This window comes from Lycorma delicatula, chromosome 4, assembly GCF_047948215.1.
Source record: "Lycorma delicatula isolate Av1 chromosome 4, ASM4794821v1, whole genome shotgun sequence".
NCBI lineage: Eukaryota > Metazoa > Arthropoda > Insecta > Hemiptera > Fulgoridae > Lycorma > Lycorma delicatula.
The window spans coordinates 114935805-114954188 of record NC_134458.1 but is presented as its reverse complement, the minus strand read 5'-3'; the positions used below and the strand labels follow the sequence as shown (position 1 = coordinate 114954188).

Genomic DNA, 18384 nt, shown 5'->3' with positions numbered 1-18384 from the left:
TCAGTGATTCTTTACTAGTGTTTTTGGACCTGACATGTACGTATCGTTGTGTGTGTTATTTATGATGTTTAGGTGTAGTTAAAGTTTTACATCCAGATTTGATTCGTATCACCTTTAACAATGGGCGCTTTTACAAGTAGACAAAATGCTGGTGTTGAAGAAGTGGATATTGTGTCGAATCATGCTTATAAGTATCCTCCCAAATCAGGTCAGTTCCGTACGTAAGTTTACCATTGTTACTTTACGTTTCTTGTTATCCTCGATTGTCGTTTTAGTTTCTGTACAAATTGTTTATAAATTTTTAATTACTGCCAATACCGTGATTTTATTATAATACTTGTAAGAAATTTTTGAAAATTATTATTAGTAGGTTATTTCTGGGTAAATTTTTGAAATATTTTCGAAAAAACGTATCACACCAGTTATGTTACCTTCATTTACAGGCTGATATGGCGAGTGTTATTGTTTATTTTGTCATCAGTTTAATTTTGGGATCGTATCTTATAGAGTTTCTCAGATGGGTTCGTAATTATTTCAAGTAAATTTATAACTGGTTAAATTTAATATATTAAATTATTTTGTTTACTGTCCGTTTTGAATTCTATTGCCATATTTTAGAAATTAATAAAGATAGTATTTTACCTTTTTCTTATCAGATTGATTTTTTTTTTTTAACTTTAAGTTTGTTCTTTAATTTCATTTTTGAAGCTGCTTTTAATTTGTAGGGGAGTATATATACGGCTAAAAATTTGATTAAAATTTATCCTTTCATAAATTGGAATAGAGCAAAAAATATACTGTTTTAGATGTAGAAGAATTGAAACTTATGAGGCGTATTCTAATTTAGTATGAAATTTATTTTGTATTTATTCCCTTTTGGTTAGATTATTGTGAATAACTTCTAAAACAACTGAAAAATGTAAATGTATTCTAGTCTGGCAGTTTGCACTATTCTTGTTCAAAATTGAACCTACAACAGTACCTATGGTATTTACTCCTAGGAACCGTTATTTTCATTCAAATGTGTTTGTCTTATTAAAACAGAATCTTATTGTCTAAGAAAAAATCTTATATTAATTATATTATGTCAGTCTTACCTAAAGCATATAAAAATTGAAATCTCAACATGGCTTAAACAACATAAATTTTATAACAATCTAGCTCTACCCGCCACGCATCGTTGTGGCACATTGTGGTTGCATGGATGAGAAATGAGAAACAAAACAAACCATAAGTTTCATAGAAGTTTAATTTTGCAATACTTGTGGTTATACAATATTTTTTGTTTTTCCACTGTCTGCGTAGATATAAAGGTATCTGGTTTGCCGACTCGGGAACACGCAACATACAGTTGCCCATGTGAGAAGCAATCCGCATCTAAATCTAAACCACACAATTCTAAAGATTGACCTTGAGCTTTATTGATTGTGATTGCAAATGCCAATCAAATTGGGAATTGCAATCTTTTAAATTAAAATAGTGTATCGATAGGGATCATGGGTATTCGAGGAATGAGAACATCTTCACCTTTCTACGGAGTTTGTAAGCTAGCTCTTTAAGCTGTGAGATATTAACAAAAGTGCTACTTGTAACTACTAAAGTAGAAGCTGTATAATTAGCTCTCATAAGATCTGAAAGCACAGTACAATAATTTCCATTAATTTGAAATTAAGTAGTGTGCTTTATGTCAGATCCATTGATCCTCTTTCTTTGTGATACTTAAAAACCTAATCATTATTTTATTTTACTTAGTTTTTATTTTTTACATATACTTTCATATTTTTTTATTTATTATAGTATAACCTTGCTAACCTGCCAGGTTAGTCTAATGGTTAAATTTGTCAACAAAATCAGTGGATTTTTGAAATAGGGTTGATTTTATTTGTAGTTGCCTTATGTGGATTTGAATACTAGACTGTGGATACTGGTGTTCTTTAATGATTGGGTTTAAATTAATCTCACATTTCAGGAATGGTTTACTTGAGTCTGTTCAGGACTACATGTTTACTGGTACATTTGCAGTACAGGCCTGGTAAGCCGACAACAGTAATTGCATTTGCTTACCTACACGCACCTAGATCTGGCAGCAGTTGGAAAAACTGGTTGGAATAATAATAACCTTACTTTGGCCACAGCATAAGTTGAATTAAATTTGAATATTGATGTTAATTATAAGGAATTTAGTTTATTGTAAGGAAGTAAAAATTATAAATATATAAAATGCAAATAAATAATTTTGTATAGGCAGATCTTGTTTATTCAAATATCCAGATTATCAGGATCGACTCAACATCAGTGTACTTTAATACATTTATTTTTAATGAAACTTGAGAACCACATTTATTTTGTAATGTTGGTCTAATTTTTACCTTTCCAGCTACATAGTTAGACTGTACAAGTATACATTATACTTTATGAGAGAAAGAATGCATTTATTGGATCAAATTTTTGCAGATATTGATGTTTCATGATCCACTCTAAACAAAAAAACACTATTTTAGTCTAGAAAAAATTCTGAACTGGACTAACCAAAACTGTTGAAATTTGACAAAGATGATTTCTGCATATAGGGTATTGAAACCATTTAATTTTTATTACAATTTGTTTAGTGGGCTGGGAAAAATTAACCTTACAGCCTCATATCTTAATTTTATTCAAAGGATAGGTAAATTTTATATAATTATATACAATTACTGCCTCACATTGAATTTTTATGAAATTTAAATTGTACCTTGTTTTAACAATGTACAATTTTACTTGTTTTAAGAGAAATTATTCTTTGGAAACACCTTTCATCAAATTTACTGGAGACATTACTTGCTTTACCACAATACTAGGTTTAAGTTACACAGTATCCCAAACCTGAAATTTTATTATGCACTGTACATGTGTAATGGACATTATTTATGGAATAAGTAATTTTTTTTAAATGAGACTAAGTCAGTAAGGTAATTAAGTATGTCAAACGTGTTTACGGAATGAAAAAAGTGAATCTTATTTAGTAGATTTATAATTTTTCATAACTGCCAAGCTTTCTGCTGGCATTATTAAACAATGTACGTTTATGAACCCAGATTGATATAATCATTCATATTTTTATTATCCTAATAATTTTGTTAAATCATACTAAAAAAAAAATATTTTTTCATTGGCTTTAAAATCTGATTCATTGTTTTAGAGAGGTTACACATTTAACATATGTTGTATGATGGACTTATTGATTTTGTATAAAATGACCTTTATTAAATATAACAAATCCTAACAAAATATAGTTATTTAGGGATGATCTTGTCAAGCAGGGGTGTTACTTTATAGGATTTTACTATAATTTAATGCATGTCAGATTTTGTTCAATTATTAATTAATTAGTGATAGAAGTAATTGGCAGAACAATAATGAAGAGTAATATTAAACATATATTAACATTGACGCTGTTTGTAATATTATAATTTAAAAAAAATTTATTTTGGTTTCTTTTTTTTTGCTTCCTTAGTTTTTGGCTGTTACATTAAGGTAAATTTTAATAATCGTTATTTCTTTTGTAGGTAACTATTTTGGGAGTCAATTTATAATGGGCGGTGAGCGATTTGATACACCACAACCTGAAGCATATCTTTTTGGAGAAAATGCTGATTTAAATTTTTTAGGAAGCCGTCCAACTCCAGTATGTGAACTAACATGTTTTATTAATTGTAAATTTACCTATTTCAATTTCAGAAGTAATATTTTCCTTTTTATTGTTTTTATCAAATTCACTTTTATAAAAGTGAACAAGGAGTAGCTTATACAGATACAGTTACTGTCTGTATGTTCTGGCAGTGGAGATCTTTAACAAATGTGTGAGAGTTATTGTGATAAACACTTGAACATGAATATTGGTTATATATTGTATTCAGTTCATATGAATGTAATCGATATGTAATTTTTTTTTTTTACCATAGTTTGAAGTCTAATTTAGAATCATCAAAAATGAATATAAGTTTTAAAAAGGAAAACTTTCTAATTTTAGGAAATGACAACATTACTTTACAAAATAGATTGCCAAAGTACCTGATGGTATTTTGTACCAGATATTTTAGAAAATTGTAATATGGCAAGCATGTATTTTACTAATAAAAAGATAACATCTATAAAGGCAGAATTGATGATGTATAATAATATATGATAATCTTTTGGTTGTAATGGGATTGATTTCAAGTCATTAGGGCTAAAAATACTTTTAGAACTGCTAGCTATATGCAATCTTTACTTCATTAATCAATGGGAAGTAAAATAAATACTTAAGTTCAGCTGTTTGTATTTTATCTTTACTGTTAAAGATATAACTGCATACCATTCATTTTTCAAGTACTATTCCCTTAGATGTTAACCATTACATTTTAAGAGAATTCACTATAATAATAACAGAACATTTTTCTATAGACTGAATTAGTGTGAAATAATCTGATGTATGTTGGAAGAGGTTTACATGCAGTTAGAAGACGTTCAAAATTTCTGTAATTTTTATTGTGCTGTTAGTGCCTAATGCTTATAGGCCACATATTAAGGCATCCTGGAATAGTCGCTTTAATATTGGAGTGACAGGTAGAAGGAAAAAATTGTGCAGGCAGGCAACATTTGGAATATGTAAAACAAATTGTTAGGATAGGATGTAGGGGGTATACCGAAATGAAACGACCAGCACTAGATAGGGAATCTTGGAGAGCTGCATCAAACCAGCCAAATGACTGAAGACAAAAAAAAGTGTCTAATGAACATTACTTTTTTTTTAGTTGTATATTTTATTGCGTTTTATTAATTTTTCCTTTTTTTTTCATGTAGTTTCCATACCCTCCACCTCAAGCTAATGAACCGACTAAAACTCTTAAAAGTCTTGTTAATATTCGGAAAGAGTCATTACGTCTTGTGAGAGCTGTAGGTGGTGGTAAAGGTGATTGTGATTTAATTAAATGTTCTGGATTTAATATTGAATTTACATTTGATTGTGATGCTAGAACTGCTATTACTATATATTATTTTGCTCAAGAAGAGATTACCCCAAATGGTCTTGTGTAAGTATTTATGTAAAAAAAATTTTAATAATTCCTTTATTGTTTATTAAAATATTAATGAAAAATTATTATTCTTTGTTGTATTATGTGTAAAATTTTATCTATGATGATTGTATTTTTTCTCTGTAAAATTTTTATTTTACTTATCTTTGTTGGATTAAGTTTCCCTTTTTAATGAATTGTCATGGCAATTGTGCATACAATCAAAATGATGTCAATTCCTTACTGAAGAAGTATTGTATCTTTTATAAGATTTAATATTTCTAAAGTACTAGTCTCTTCCTTTTAGATTTGATAAATCCTAGATATTGATTTTATTATTTTAATTCTGGTTGTGGCCTGTAACGTACATTCAAGGGATGCCTGAAATTTGGATGCGTACTGGAACTAATAGAAGAAAAAAATGTTGCACAAAGTAATAAGTGCTGGCATCTTGTAGTTTCATTCTCCTACTACTAACATTCCAAAACTTGTTAAGTCATGCCCTGCTGTGCCAGTGTATCTAAAACAATGTGAGGTGAGTGAATTTTTAATAGCAGAAAAACTGAATGCTAATTACATTCATTGTCATTTAAAATCAATTTATGGTAATGAAACTGTTAATCAAAATACTATGATTAGTTCGGCAGTAAAATTTTGTATAAGAGAAACTGATAAAGTGAATATTGAGGATGAACTTCACAGTGGTTGAACAGTTTTTTCATTAATATCACCAAAAGAAGGTGGATCAATTGTTTGAAAATTGTCACATCAAACAACACATGGCCACTCAGAAGGCATAGCAAAAAATAAGTGTGATTCATTATTGCACAATTGGGCTACTCTAAAATCTTTTGCGGTGAGTGCCACAAACTCGTAGTTAAGAACAAACAGCAATGAAAGAAATGTTATGAACTGTTGTTGTGACCAGGGAGATGACTTCCTTTTCAACATCTGACAGGAGATGAAACTTGAGTGCATCATTATAACCCAGAAGATAAAATAGAACATGCTTGTGGTATTTACAGTTCACAAAAATCAAAAGGTTTCAAAACAACCCCCTGCAAAAAATTGATGTAATTGGAAAAAACTGATTCCCTGTTGAGCAAATTTGTAGCTGTAAATTGTGAGTTCGTGGAAAAATAAATGTAATTTTTTGTAGCAATTAATATTGATCTATATGCCTATTTTTTTCATTTGACTATATTTTTCGTTTGTTAGTTATGAATTAATTAGGAATTGATTGTGTAATGCAACTCATTTCTCAAAGTAAACAACTTTGGATTAGTATTTTAAATGTTTTACATACACCCAGTTTTACATAACTGTTATATATAATTTTGTAGAAAATAACACACACATACACACACCCCATGGTGGTCTGAAAAGTTCTCAGCCTGATACTGAAAATGAGAATTAATGTTTTCAAAAAATTGTTATTTTTCCACATAATTTCCTTTAATATTAATACATTTCATTCAGATGGAAGTTCAAGAGAGTCAAATCCGGGGAATAGGGTGGATTTTCTAGCTCTTTGTAGTGCACATCCCTCAATTTTCCCATTGCCAAGACACTTTTGTAGGCAGTGCATTGTCCTGATGGGAGATCTTTTTTTTTTACAAGCTCGGTCTATTTTCATGAATTTTTGCATCGAGTTTCATTAGAAGGTTAGAAGAGTATTTCACAGTTATTGTTTCTTTTTTTGAGGTGGTAGACTAACAGAATTACTTTCACTTCTCAAAAAACCAACACTATTAACCTTTCCTGCTAATGGCACAGTCTTTGCCTTTGGAGCTGAAAAACTAGCTTCTGTCCATTACATACATTGTTTCAATTTTGGTGTGCATTGGTGAATCCATGTTTTATACTCATTGTCATATATTAATGAAGAAAATCACTTTTTTTCTCATAAAATTCGCCAAACACTCTTAGGAAAATGTGAATCTTTTTCAGATCCGCCATGAGAATGTACAGTATCCATCTTATGCCAAGCTTTTTATTTGCAAATTTTCATGCAAAATGTAACCAACATGTTCTTTTGGAATCCCTGCAGTCTTAGCAGTTTCAAGCACCTTTTTACGCCGAAATCTTCCCAAATCATACAAGGTCTGTTCAGAAAATAACCAAATATCATTTTTTTTAATCTTTATATTATTAATTTTACAGATTGTTGGTCCTTGTCTCCTTCAGAGTACTTCCCTCTCCTATTCACACACTTTTAAGAGTTGTGTTTCCACTTTGCAAATCAGCCCTGGATAGCTTCATTTGAGATGGCCTTTAAGGTCTGTGACAAATTTGCTTTAATGTCATCAACAGTCTCAAAAAGACATCCTTTCATCACTGATTTTAATTTCAGAAATAAATAAAAAATCACATGTAGTCAGGTCTGGTGAGTAGGGAGGCTGAGAGAGGACAATCATCCGATTTTTGGTATAAAACTGACGACTTGACAAAGCTGAGTGTATGGCCGCATCATCATGGTGAAGGAACTATGAGTTGTCTCACCACAACTCTGGTCTCTTTTTGCAGATTTTTTTCACGTAACCATTGTAAAATGCCTTGATAGTATGCACGGTTCACTGTTTCACCTTCAGGCAAGAATTCAAAATGCACAATTCCATTAAAGTCGAAAAAACAGAGAACACACTTTGACATTGGATCGAGACTGTACTTTCTTGGGGCATGGAGATCCTTTGCTAATCCATTGTGATGATTGAACTTTTGTTGGAATGTCGTAGCCATAAACCCAGCTTTCGTCTCTCGTTAATGGTCCTTCACATGAATTTTTCATCGTCATTGGCTTGTTCAAGAAGTTGCTGACAAATATCCACTTGATGTTCTTTCTGCTGTTTTCAGTCAGCAAATGAGAAACAAATTTTGCTGCAACTCGATGCATGTTCAATTTTTCAGTCAAAATGTTATGGCATGATCCAATTGAGATGCTAACCTCTTTTGCAAGTTCTGTGACAGTCAATCGGCGATTTGCATGCACCAGAACATTGATTTTCTGAACATGGGAGTATCATCAGTTGAAGTCAAAAGCCTTCCTGGCCAAGGGTCATCAATTGACTGACGACTTTTTTTAAATTGTGAAAACCATTCGTAACATTGCTTATAACCCAGAGCATCATCTCTGTAAGCTTGTTTCAAAAGTTGAAACCTTTCTGTGAAAGTTCTCTCTAGTTTCACGCAAAATTTTACATTGCATTGCTGCTCCTGAAAATTGCACATTACAAAAATCACAGTTAACGCTTAAACATGTTGCACTCAAATAACAACATGAAAGCTAAATAAGATGTCAACAATCCAAGAACATGTGGTTACAGAGGTTATGCAGAACACAATGCTACCAACTGCACGTCACTAAATATCTCCATTGGTGCATAATTAAAAAAGTGGTGTGGTTGCACTTTTCAAAGACATCCTCCACGTGGTTCATCTTGGATGCTTTCACAGCCATATTTAAACTCTACCGTTCATTTCTTCACAGTGGAAATTGAAGGAGAAAAGTCACCATTCATGTTTACAATACTTGAGTGAATTTTGTTCAGTATCAAACCTTCCTTTACAAACAATTTTATCACTGCACAATACTCTATTTTCTCCATTCAACAACACATTCACCACAATTAATTCAGACGGCTGCCTACAGCCAGCTGCTGGATGGAATGACTTGCAATTTCACATGGTGAAAAAATAATCGTGTGACGAGTGCTGCAATCTATGGACAAGGCTGAGAACTTTTCAGACCACCCTTGTATATTATATGAAATATAAACCACCAAAACACAGTTATTAGATAAATTAAACTTAACATTTTAATTTCCAAGAATCAATTTGCACGACATCCCACATCCTTAATAGGTATTGAATTCTATAATTATATATAATACAATGTGATCATTTTATCGTGTTCTGCATGCATTACTTGAAGAGTCTCCAAGGAAAAGTGTGTGTAAATTATCATTGGAGACAGGAATATCATACTGGAGTGCACAAAAGGCCACAAAGAATTTAGGTCTACATGCATACCGAATATATTGCGTAGAGAAACTGAAATTCTTAGACACTGTTAAAAGAATAAGGTACTGCCAGGGGTTTATCAACCAGGTGGAAAGTAATGGGATCGGCATACTGGATAATGCATTTTTTAGTCATGAGGCATATTTTCACTTTAGCAATTTAATCAATAGTCAGAACAACAGATATTGGTCGACACAAAATCCACACATCTTACATCAATCGCCACTCTACTCACAGATGGTAAGGGATTAGTGAGCGATTTTTCGACGACAAATAGTGGGCCTGATTTTTTATGGAATTCTTGACAGTCTGGCATACCAAGCTATAAATTTTTGCAATTTATAGCTTTTCTCCAGCTTGATGAATGCTATTGTTACCTGCAGCAAGACTGGCAACAATTCATACATCCAAAATCACCATGGAAGTTTTGGAAGAAATGTTTGGCTATCATTTGATCTTAAAAGGTCTGTGGCCCTCTCATTCCCCTGACTTATCGTCATGAGACTTCTTTCTTAGGTTTTTAGAAAGGACATGTATATCGAGCAAACCGACATACTCTACAAGACCTGGAGCGAGCCATTACTGCAGAGATGATTTCCATTAGCCCTGATGATCCTACAAAGTGCGTCAAAAAATATGATGCAAAGAGTTTGGACCTGCCTTCAGGAAAATGGTGGACATTTCCAAACCTGGTATTACACATTACCATGCATAACTACATTCTATGAATCAAATAAAATGTGAGTATCTGTATTATAGTCCGTAGTGAAATTATAGTGCATAACATCATGATGTGCACAATAAAATGATTGCAATGTATAATTCTTTTAAAAAATTTTATTTTAAGATCACATTTGAAGATGATAAATTAAAAACATAATAAAATTACAGTCTAATAGTTTGCAATAATGACAAAACGGAGGACAATACTACATTTTAAAGATTACATCTTTCTAGTAGTGGATAGCAAAATTTGCTATGCATTCATAATACTTCAAAATTTCAAACCAAAGAACAACCTGGAATAGAATTAAAATAAAATTTTTAAAAGAATTATTATGTAATTGTAGAGTTCCATACAAACTGAAGATGCGGGATGCTGCAAAAATCAATTCTTGGAAATTAATATGGTAAGTTTAACTTATCTCGCTGTGTTTTGTTGGTTTATATTTCAATTAATATTAAATTTTATTAACATAGTGGCCAATGTACTAATGAATTATTTGAATTTAAAAAAAAATTACATACACACACACACACACACACAGACACCTCTTACTCGATAGAAAATTGAAATATGTTTTTCCGTAAATGATGATTTATCTGGAAGGAAGAGTTTTCAATCCTTAGGTATTGTACCCCCATTGCTAAAAAAAATTATAAAATCATTTTATCTTTTTATTATTCAACCAGTTGACTTGAAAAAAGTTTTTAATGAAGCAGTATTATCAGGAAGAATAGAATCCCGATTTTTACTATAGTTAAGTAGTTTTGAGATATGAATTTTTGTTATTTTAGTCTTACTGGAAAAAATAAATACAGTAATAACAAAACTTAAGTTTAAAAATAATAAATTTTGATAAAAAATCTACTAACCAAACTGTTACCATAAAAATACAAATGTTAAGTTACAATTAAAAATTAAGATCAAAGGTAATTTAAGGATCAAAAGATGTCTATCAGTTTGCTAGTTATGTTTAATTCATTCCCCTCAGTACATTTAAAGTTAGTGATTATTGCTTATTTGTTATAAATATATTTTTGTTTATTTTTTAATTTAATATTTTTTTTATAACTCTTATTTTATCAATTATTTTCTAGACAAATTTATACTGTCATTCAGTTATAATAAAACTTATGCTATAACCAGTTGTAACATAGATTTTTAATGATTTTTTTTACTCATGGTCATGAACTACTTAAAGATACAAATAATTGCCATAAGATGAACAACTTTTTAATTTGTTAAAAATTAAAAAAAAAACTTGACTACCAAAAAATAAAAAAATAGGATGTCTGGTCAGTGCATATCATGAATTGCTGAGCCCCTAAATTTCGGACCATTGCTGTTAAATCTGTGAAGGCTTTATGCCAGTATGACTGAGTCCCTTGAATATTATACATCACAAGGTGAACATTTTGAACAACATTATTAGGTTCAACTCTATTTTGGTATAAGCGACCACAAACAGAAACATTTTGCTGAGCTTTATGTAACTCTACAGTTGAGAGGACATAAAACAGATATTCTGTTTGTAATTCCTTTGTTACTCATTATTCTTGATTGAAAGTAGTTAAGTGGAGTTATGGGCACTGAGCAGTATTCTCTGAACCCATTCCTACCATCTGGAAACAGATTGACCAATGCCAATTTCTCTGCCCTTTGTTCTCTCATAACACTGATAAATAGGTATCATACAGTCGTCTCGAAAGGTAAAGTAGAGTTCATGTTTGGTATGTCTGTGTCAATTGGCATTATACTAGTGGTAATGATTTCATACAAGTGATTATTATGCAGGAACCATTCACGCACTTTTTTATTTTATTAGCATCAATGCAAATAGGTTCACCACTTAGCAGTAAAAATTGGAAACTTCTGGGCATAATTTTTGAAATTTGCATTTGTTTTTCAAATAAGCGTGTTAGGCCTGCAGGTCACACACATTGCTCTTTAATATAGGGTAATTAAAGAGTATATGGGTGACAGTTTTTCAAATTTAAAAATTGTTTTGAACATATATATATATATGTACGTAACATAAGGATTCCAGTGCAGGGTCATACATCTAAATCAGTAATCAGTTCAACTGTTTGAGCTGCTATGGTGGAACAAACATACATACGTTCATCCTAAATGCATTACTCCTTTTTGGGCAGTCGTGTAAATTTAAAAAATCCTTTTAAACTTAAATGTATATGTACATGTTTATATAGGCTATGAAACTCCTGGTAATGTAAGGATTCCAGTGCGGGGTCATACATCTAAATCGATTCATCCATTAAGCAACTATGGTAGAACAAACTAGCATACATACAAACATACACCGTAAATGTATTACACTCCTTTTTGGGCAGTCATGTAAAAACAGGCTAATTCATTCAGTTTATTCATATAAGCATTTGCAATAAATCAGAATTGACTGTATGACTAAACCAAAAATCATAAAATTTTGGATGATAACAAATATATATAATGAAAACTTAATGCACACAAGTTGTTAGCTCTTTTAAGAAGATGAAGATTTCTTTTAATAAAATTTACCCAGATTCAAAGATAACTATATTAGTCTTAAGTTTTCAGTTTCCTCCAGATTTGTTGTTTTTCATTCAGCCTTTGTAAGTATATTTGAATCTTGTAAGTATTATTAGCGTTAAATTTTGGGGCTTCAATCTTAAAGGATAGGTAGTAAGAATGAATTAAATCTACAGTTGTGTATGTTTTTTTAGTGTCTAACTATCAGACAAAATTTTTTTTCTAATAAAAGTGAGCTAATACAACCAAGATTTAGTGGGTGTTAAAGTCAACATTAATAATTATTCATATTTACAGAATTTTAATGTCTCTGCAGGTAATACTGAAACAATTTTGGTGATTTTATATTTGCTAAACCCAAAATATTAAGTCTAAATAAAGATTTAACAATTTCTAAGTAAAAGAAAAAATTAATGTGAAAGTTTAGTGAAGTCATTGCCAATTTTTTTATTTACCATCTAGTCGCTTTGCAATATCATTACATAAATGTTTATGTATTCTTGCATATAAAAATGTTATAACTATTTTTGTTTCAGATATATACCAAGAGATCTAACAATGTCGTCAGAGACTTATTATTATAAGAGAGGTAGTAATCAATTATTCACTCAGCCATCTCATATATTTGATCCAAGTCGTTATACTGATGAAGAATTGTCTTATAATCCTGATAAAGAAATTATTCCTGTTGCTATACATTGTGTTGCACAAGAAGGAACTGAAGGTATAATGTTATTGTTATTCTTTTTTTTTATTTACTTTTTTTTTTCAAGTAAAAGTGGTTTTACTTGAATAAAATTTCATCTTTACTAATTATAGATTCTTGAATGTGATATTGCATGTTATAATAGTTAATCTGCTTCAAACTGTCAACTCCCACTTTTGATACTCACTGGTCGGAACATTATCTTTGCCAGTAAAAAAAGAACCTTATTTAAAATTCATGTGATAGTTCTTACAAATTGGATAAACCATCACCAATATTGCAGTTCTTTTTGTCATTTGGTTCTTATAATGTGTATTACTCAGCTCTAGCACACATGGTACTAAAACAGTTGTGCAGCTTTCTGAATTGTTCCATAAGGTCTGACTACTGGCTATTTGTCTGTACAGGAGATAAATAGCCAGTAAATAAATTGGAAAAGTATTCATATTTTCCAAGTGAATATTATTATACAAATTATACATTTATTATGCAACTATATTAATATTAATAAAATGTTAATGTAGCTATTTATTTAATCTTTTTTATTAAAAGTTGTTTAATGACACTTGTATTAGATATGTTATGTCTCAGACATGCAACATTTTCAAAAAATGTTTATGTGAGAAAAAAAATTAATTTGAATATATCTAATACAAGTGTCACTAAACATCTTTTATAAATCATCCTTTATAAATAATTATATTATTAATAAGTTTTATAAATAATTATTTATAAATGTCTGCTTTAAACAGTTGACAAACAGAAATAAGTGGAGATAAAGAATTTTAATTTTTTTTTGTCACTTCTTATTAGTCTCATTAAAGTTTTATCCAAATAATGTTTTTTTTTTTTTTTTTTAATTGTACAGAGCATTTTAACTAATACTTAAATTTTTTACAATAAACAGAAAAAAATAACAGCATTTCTTTCATTGTGTAGCAGTGTTTCAGCTTAAAATTCTTAATTTTATAAAAGTGATGATTAGCCATATAAACAATTTTTTAGAAATTGGCATAAAAACACATATATCATTAGAAATCTCCTGCAATTGTGTTGTAAAGAAGTCTGCAATATATTAATCATACCTTTAAATTTGTTGCATCCATTTTTATTAAGTTAGTTTGTTTGTATTTTAAAAAATATTTATGTAGTTTATGACTAGTATCCCCTGTCATGCCTTCACCCTTGTTATTTGTGTATAGAACTTGAAAAATTGGACTAGTTTTTTTTAGTAATTATATGAGGACAGTTGCACTCGTAGAGTTATTGCTATTCACAACTTAACAGATAAAATAGATTAATTTGGATGAATAAATTAACAAATGAACTTTTCATTTGTTAAATATGTAAGTAGTAGTCATTGTTTTTAATTTTATTATCAAACTAATTTCTTTTTTACATATATTACAATAATAATACAGATTGATCATTTATAGACGGTGAATTTAAATTTAGTAAATTACATTACTGTCTGAAGAAGTTGATATTGACCTATATTGTCTTATTGAAAGAAGATCTAGGTTGTTTATACTTTTATTTTAATCTATCATTTATATAGCAGTGAGATTGGTGAGGTTTGAACTGTGACAAACATTCCAGGGGTCATAAAAAAGCTACAGTTAAGATATTTTTATGATTGATTCTGTATTATTCACGGTTATTGGTAACAAACAGAGGCATTTTCTCTTTATATAGTAGTGATATAATGTTATGTTCATTGCTTAAACACATTTTAAGAGTGAACAAGAATGTAATTTTGTAACACATTTAACAAAATAAGTTTTATTTTTGCATCCATAATTGTACTGTTGTCATTTCTGCTATTAAAAATATTACAATAATTCATATTCAAAAAATTAATCAATAGCTATAAACATTTTTATCAATTAGTATGGTTTTTTATTTATTGAAGAAAAAATGTCACATAAGTAGTATTTGCACTATTGTTAGTGTTGTATCCATGTACAATCAAGACACTAAAATTAAAAATATGGTAAAGATTGCTAAAAATCCATTAACTCACTTAAAAGCATAAATAGTTTTTACACAAGGTTTACTGAATGCTTGCAACAAAGTAGGTCATTAGATAGTCATTTTAAAAAAGCAAAAACAATATTTTTTTCTGTACCATTTGGTCCAGTAATTTTACTCTCCTGTCTAGCGCTATAGTTCTAGAAGGAAAAGTATTGTAATTGGTCCAATTTCGGCATTTGCTGTTTTCACCAGATCTTGACATTTTGATGCCAACAATAAAAGATATAAGTCAAGAATAAAAAAATAACATTTAAAAAATAACAATATTTGCAAAAAGGTTATGCAAAATCGCTGTTGTAGTTGTCTGCTATGTTGTGACGTCACAGATGAGCAATAGAATTAAATAAATTAATAATATTTAAAGTGTAAAAAAGTAACTTGGTCTGGCTGGATCTTGAACTTGATCACCTGGTTGACGTGGTAACTTGTGCATTAAGTCTTGTGGCTACACCAGTCTGCAGACCGTACAAGCAAAATTTGTTGTTCTATGTTAGTTGGGAAATTACATTAGTTTAGTTAGTGACAGCTGTCACCGCTAGTACAAACACCCCCATGCGAATTAAATGTGCATGCGCTTTAGTTAGAATCATTGAATTAAATAAACTAAAAAATATTAATTTAAATAAAATGATAAATATTTTAAATTAAGGTTGTGTATGTATATGTAAGTGTTTTGAAAAACCATTTTTAATTATATACAGTATCATTAAATTGGCCAATTTACTTGATCAACCTTATAAATTTAAAAAAAAAAAGTGTATTATTAATTTATAATCGGTGTAAAAAATTAAATTACCAATCAGCTAACTGATGTTTGTTTTTACAGAGTTAAGACAGTCACATACATGTATTGCAGTTATTGAAAGACATTCAGATGGTACGTACATGTTAAAAGCCCTAAAACAAAAGTTATTTGTTGATGGTCTCTGTTATCTTTTGCAAGAAATATATGGTATTGAGAATAAAAGTAATGATCTATCAAAGGTAATCTGTTTATCATTTATTAAATATTCTTTATGAAGGAATTTTTAAAGATTAACAAAACTGTTAAAATCTTGTTTCTATTATGTTAGTGCATTGTTTTTATTATTATAAAAAAGCAAAGAAAAAAGGTAATTATTGATTACTTCACTATTGGAATGAATCTAGTTATCCTCAAACAATAATAATTAAAACTATTGGTATTAGTTTTTCACATTAATGGATTTAATTATTTTACTGTTTATGGTTGCCCTGAGATTGGATAATTTCCTTTGCAAAACTTATTTTTAAGTATTGACATAAAAAATAAAGGAAGAAAAACTGACTAAATTTAATATTATAATCTCAAAACAAAATTGAAGATCACTAAAAATCATTTTTACTATTAATCTTTTTTTTTTATGTGCTTTGTTTATAAAATTAATAAATCAATGAAGTTGAATTACCAATAGAAAAATGAATTAACATATTGAGAAGAAAAGGTAAAATAGACTGAGATATATCCAGAATTCATATGCACATATATACTGTAGCATGGAAACTAATTTGAACACAGGGAATTTTTGTTTATTTCTATGTTGTGGCTACATTGCTTGATCGGCTACATTGCTTGATCACACCATTCTTTTAGTTGTCTGTATAATGTGAGGTTATTGTTATTTAGCAGTTTTTATATTATAGTGTTATGTAAAAGTTTATTTAATTTTTTATTACAAAATCATGTTCTGTTTGTTTTCAATATAAATAATAATGGACAACTCCAAGAAAGCATTCAAAAATTGTTTCTCTTTCAGAGCACACCAGTATGATCAACAGTAAATAGCTTCAGAGTGTGGTGTTGGTCTAGGAACAGCGAATGCCTTTTAAACAATTTAATTGTTCCTTTTCACCTCAAAGGAAAGGCAAATGTGATCATAAAAGAAAACCTATCTTGTTATTAGTGACAAAAAATAAACTTATCCAGAATTATCTGTTGTGGACTTAAATCAAGAATTAGCAGCCAGTGGAATAGATTTACATGTGATAACTGTTAAGACACTGATTTTCTTGCAGCTGGATGGAGAAAGCTTGCCTTATTGGCCAACTAAAAAGCAGCTTTTAACATCAGCAGTATGAAAAAAAAGGCAAGGCTGGTGTGGACCAAAGAAGACTTTTCTTTCTTTTTCCTGTTTAGCCTCCGGTAACTACCGTTTAGATAATTCTTCAGAGGATGAATGAGGATGATATGTATGAGTGTAAATGAAGTGTAGTCTTATACATTCTCAGTTCGACCATTTCTGAGATGTGTGGTTAATTGAAACCCAACCACCAAAGAACACCGGTATCCACAATCTATTATTCAAATCCGTGTAAAAATAACTGGCTTTACTAGGACTTGAATGCTGGAACTCTCGACTTCCAAATCAGTTGATTTGGGAAGACGCGTTTACCACTAGACCAACCCGGTGGGTTAAAGACCAAAGAAGACTGGAAAAATGTTGAGTCACATTTTTATGTTCAGGGAGAAAGTGTTCCATATGTTAGAAAAGCATCGGAAGAAAATATATCACTCCCCAGACTTAAACTTAACTGAAAATTTTGGGCATCAAAAAATGACCGAAAAATGGATTTTACTGCAAAAATTCACCTCATTAAAGCAATAATATTGGTGTGGTTTCATGATAAAGAAAATTAAAAAAAAATGTAATAACTTGTTGAATCAGTGCCAAATCGTGTATGTGAAGTGATTAAGAATCAAGGAGGACATATTAATTATTAGATATTCACAAATTGTACAGGTATGATTTTTTCTCTAAATAAAGTTACTTTTTATTAAGTAACATCTGTGTTTGGACTAATGTGCATGCTACTGTCTGTATAAAAAATTTCCTTGATTCTTCTTGTCAGTCAGTTTTCAAAATAAACTACACAGCCCTACATGTTTCTAGCTTGATACTCGTATCACACAAATTGTCTGGTTGTCCAATGATTTAGTTACTATATCATCTGAATTGGGTTTAAAACCTTGTCTCACTGAAGATTTTTTCCAACTGTAAATCATTTGTAACCAAATTTGATGAAAATGAAGGTTATTCCACAAGTGTGATTATACTTTGCGTCTTTAGAATATTTCCTTACACTGAAACCTAATGTCGCTCTAGCACTTGTTATACCTGTTCAGGAATTAAGAATTGAAATTTTTAAGAGCATTAGACTTCAAAATCCCTGACTACTGCATATGGTTTAGACGATGGAAGTTTTGAACAATCTGTACTCAAATTAAAAGTTTAAGAAATAAAAGAACATAGTTTATTATTATGAAGTCTATAATAATCTACTTTTAGTATGTTATGTTACACTTTCTCTGATACAGTTTT

At 29.9% G+C, this 18384-nt stretch overlaps 1 protein-coding gene across 2 annotated transcripts in view; it reads left to right on the top strand.

Moving 5' to 3' along the window:
* Window positions 1-24: 24 nt before the first annotated feature.
* Window positions 25-18384, top strand: part of Mrgn1 (Mahogunin ring finger 1) — a 66969-nt gene continuing 48609 nt past the window's right edge. For both annotated transcript variants that reach the window (XR_012756161.1, XM_075363968.1), the window contains exons 1-5: window positions 25-208; window positions 3546-3664; window positions 4822-5051; window positions 12843-13030; window positions 15873-16030. Coding sequence is in view for 1 of the 2 variants with exons in the window: in XM_075363968.1 (XP_075220083.1) it covers window positions 121-208; window positions 3546-3664; window positions 4822-5051; window positions 12843-13030; window positions 15873-16030 (783 nt within the window). In the remaining variant the exon portion in view is untranslated. The remainder of the gene's footprint in view (window positions 209-3545; window positions 3665-4821; window positions 5052-12842; window positions 13031-15872; window positions 16031-18384) is intronic.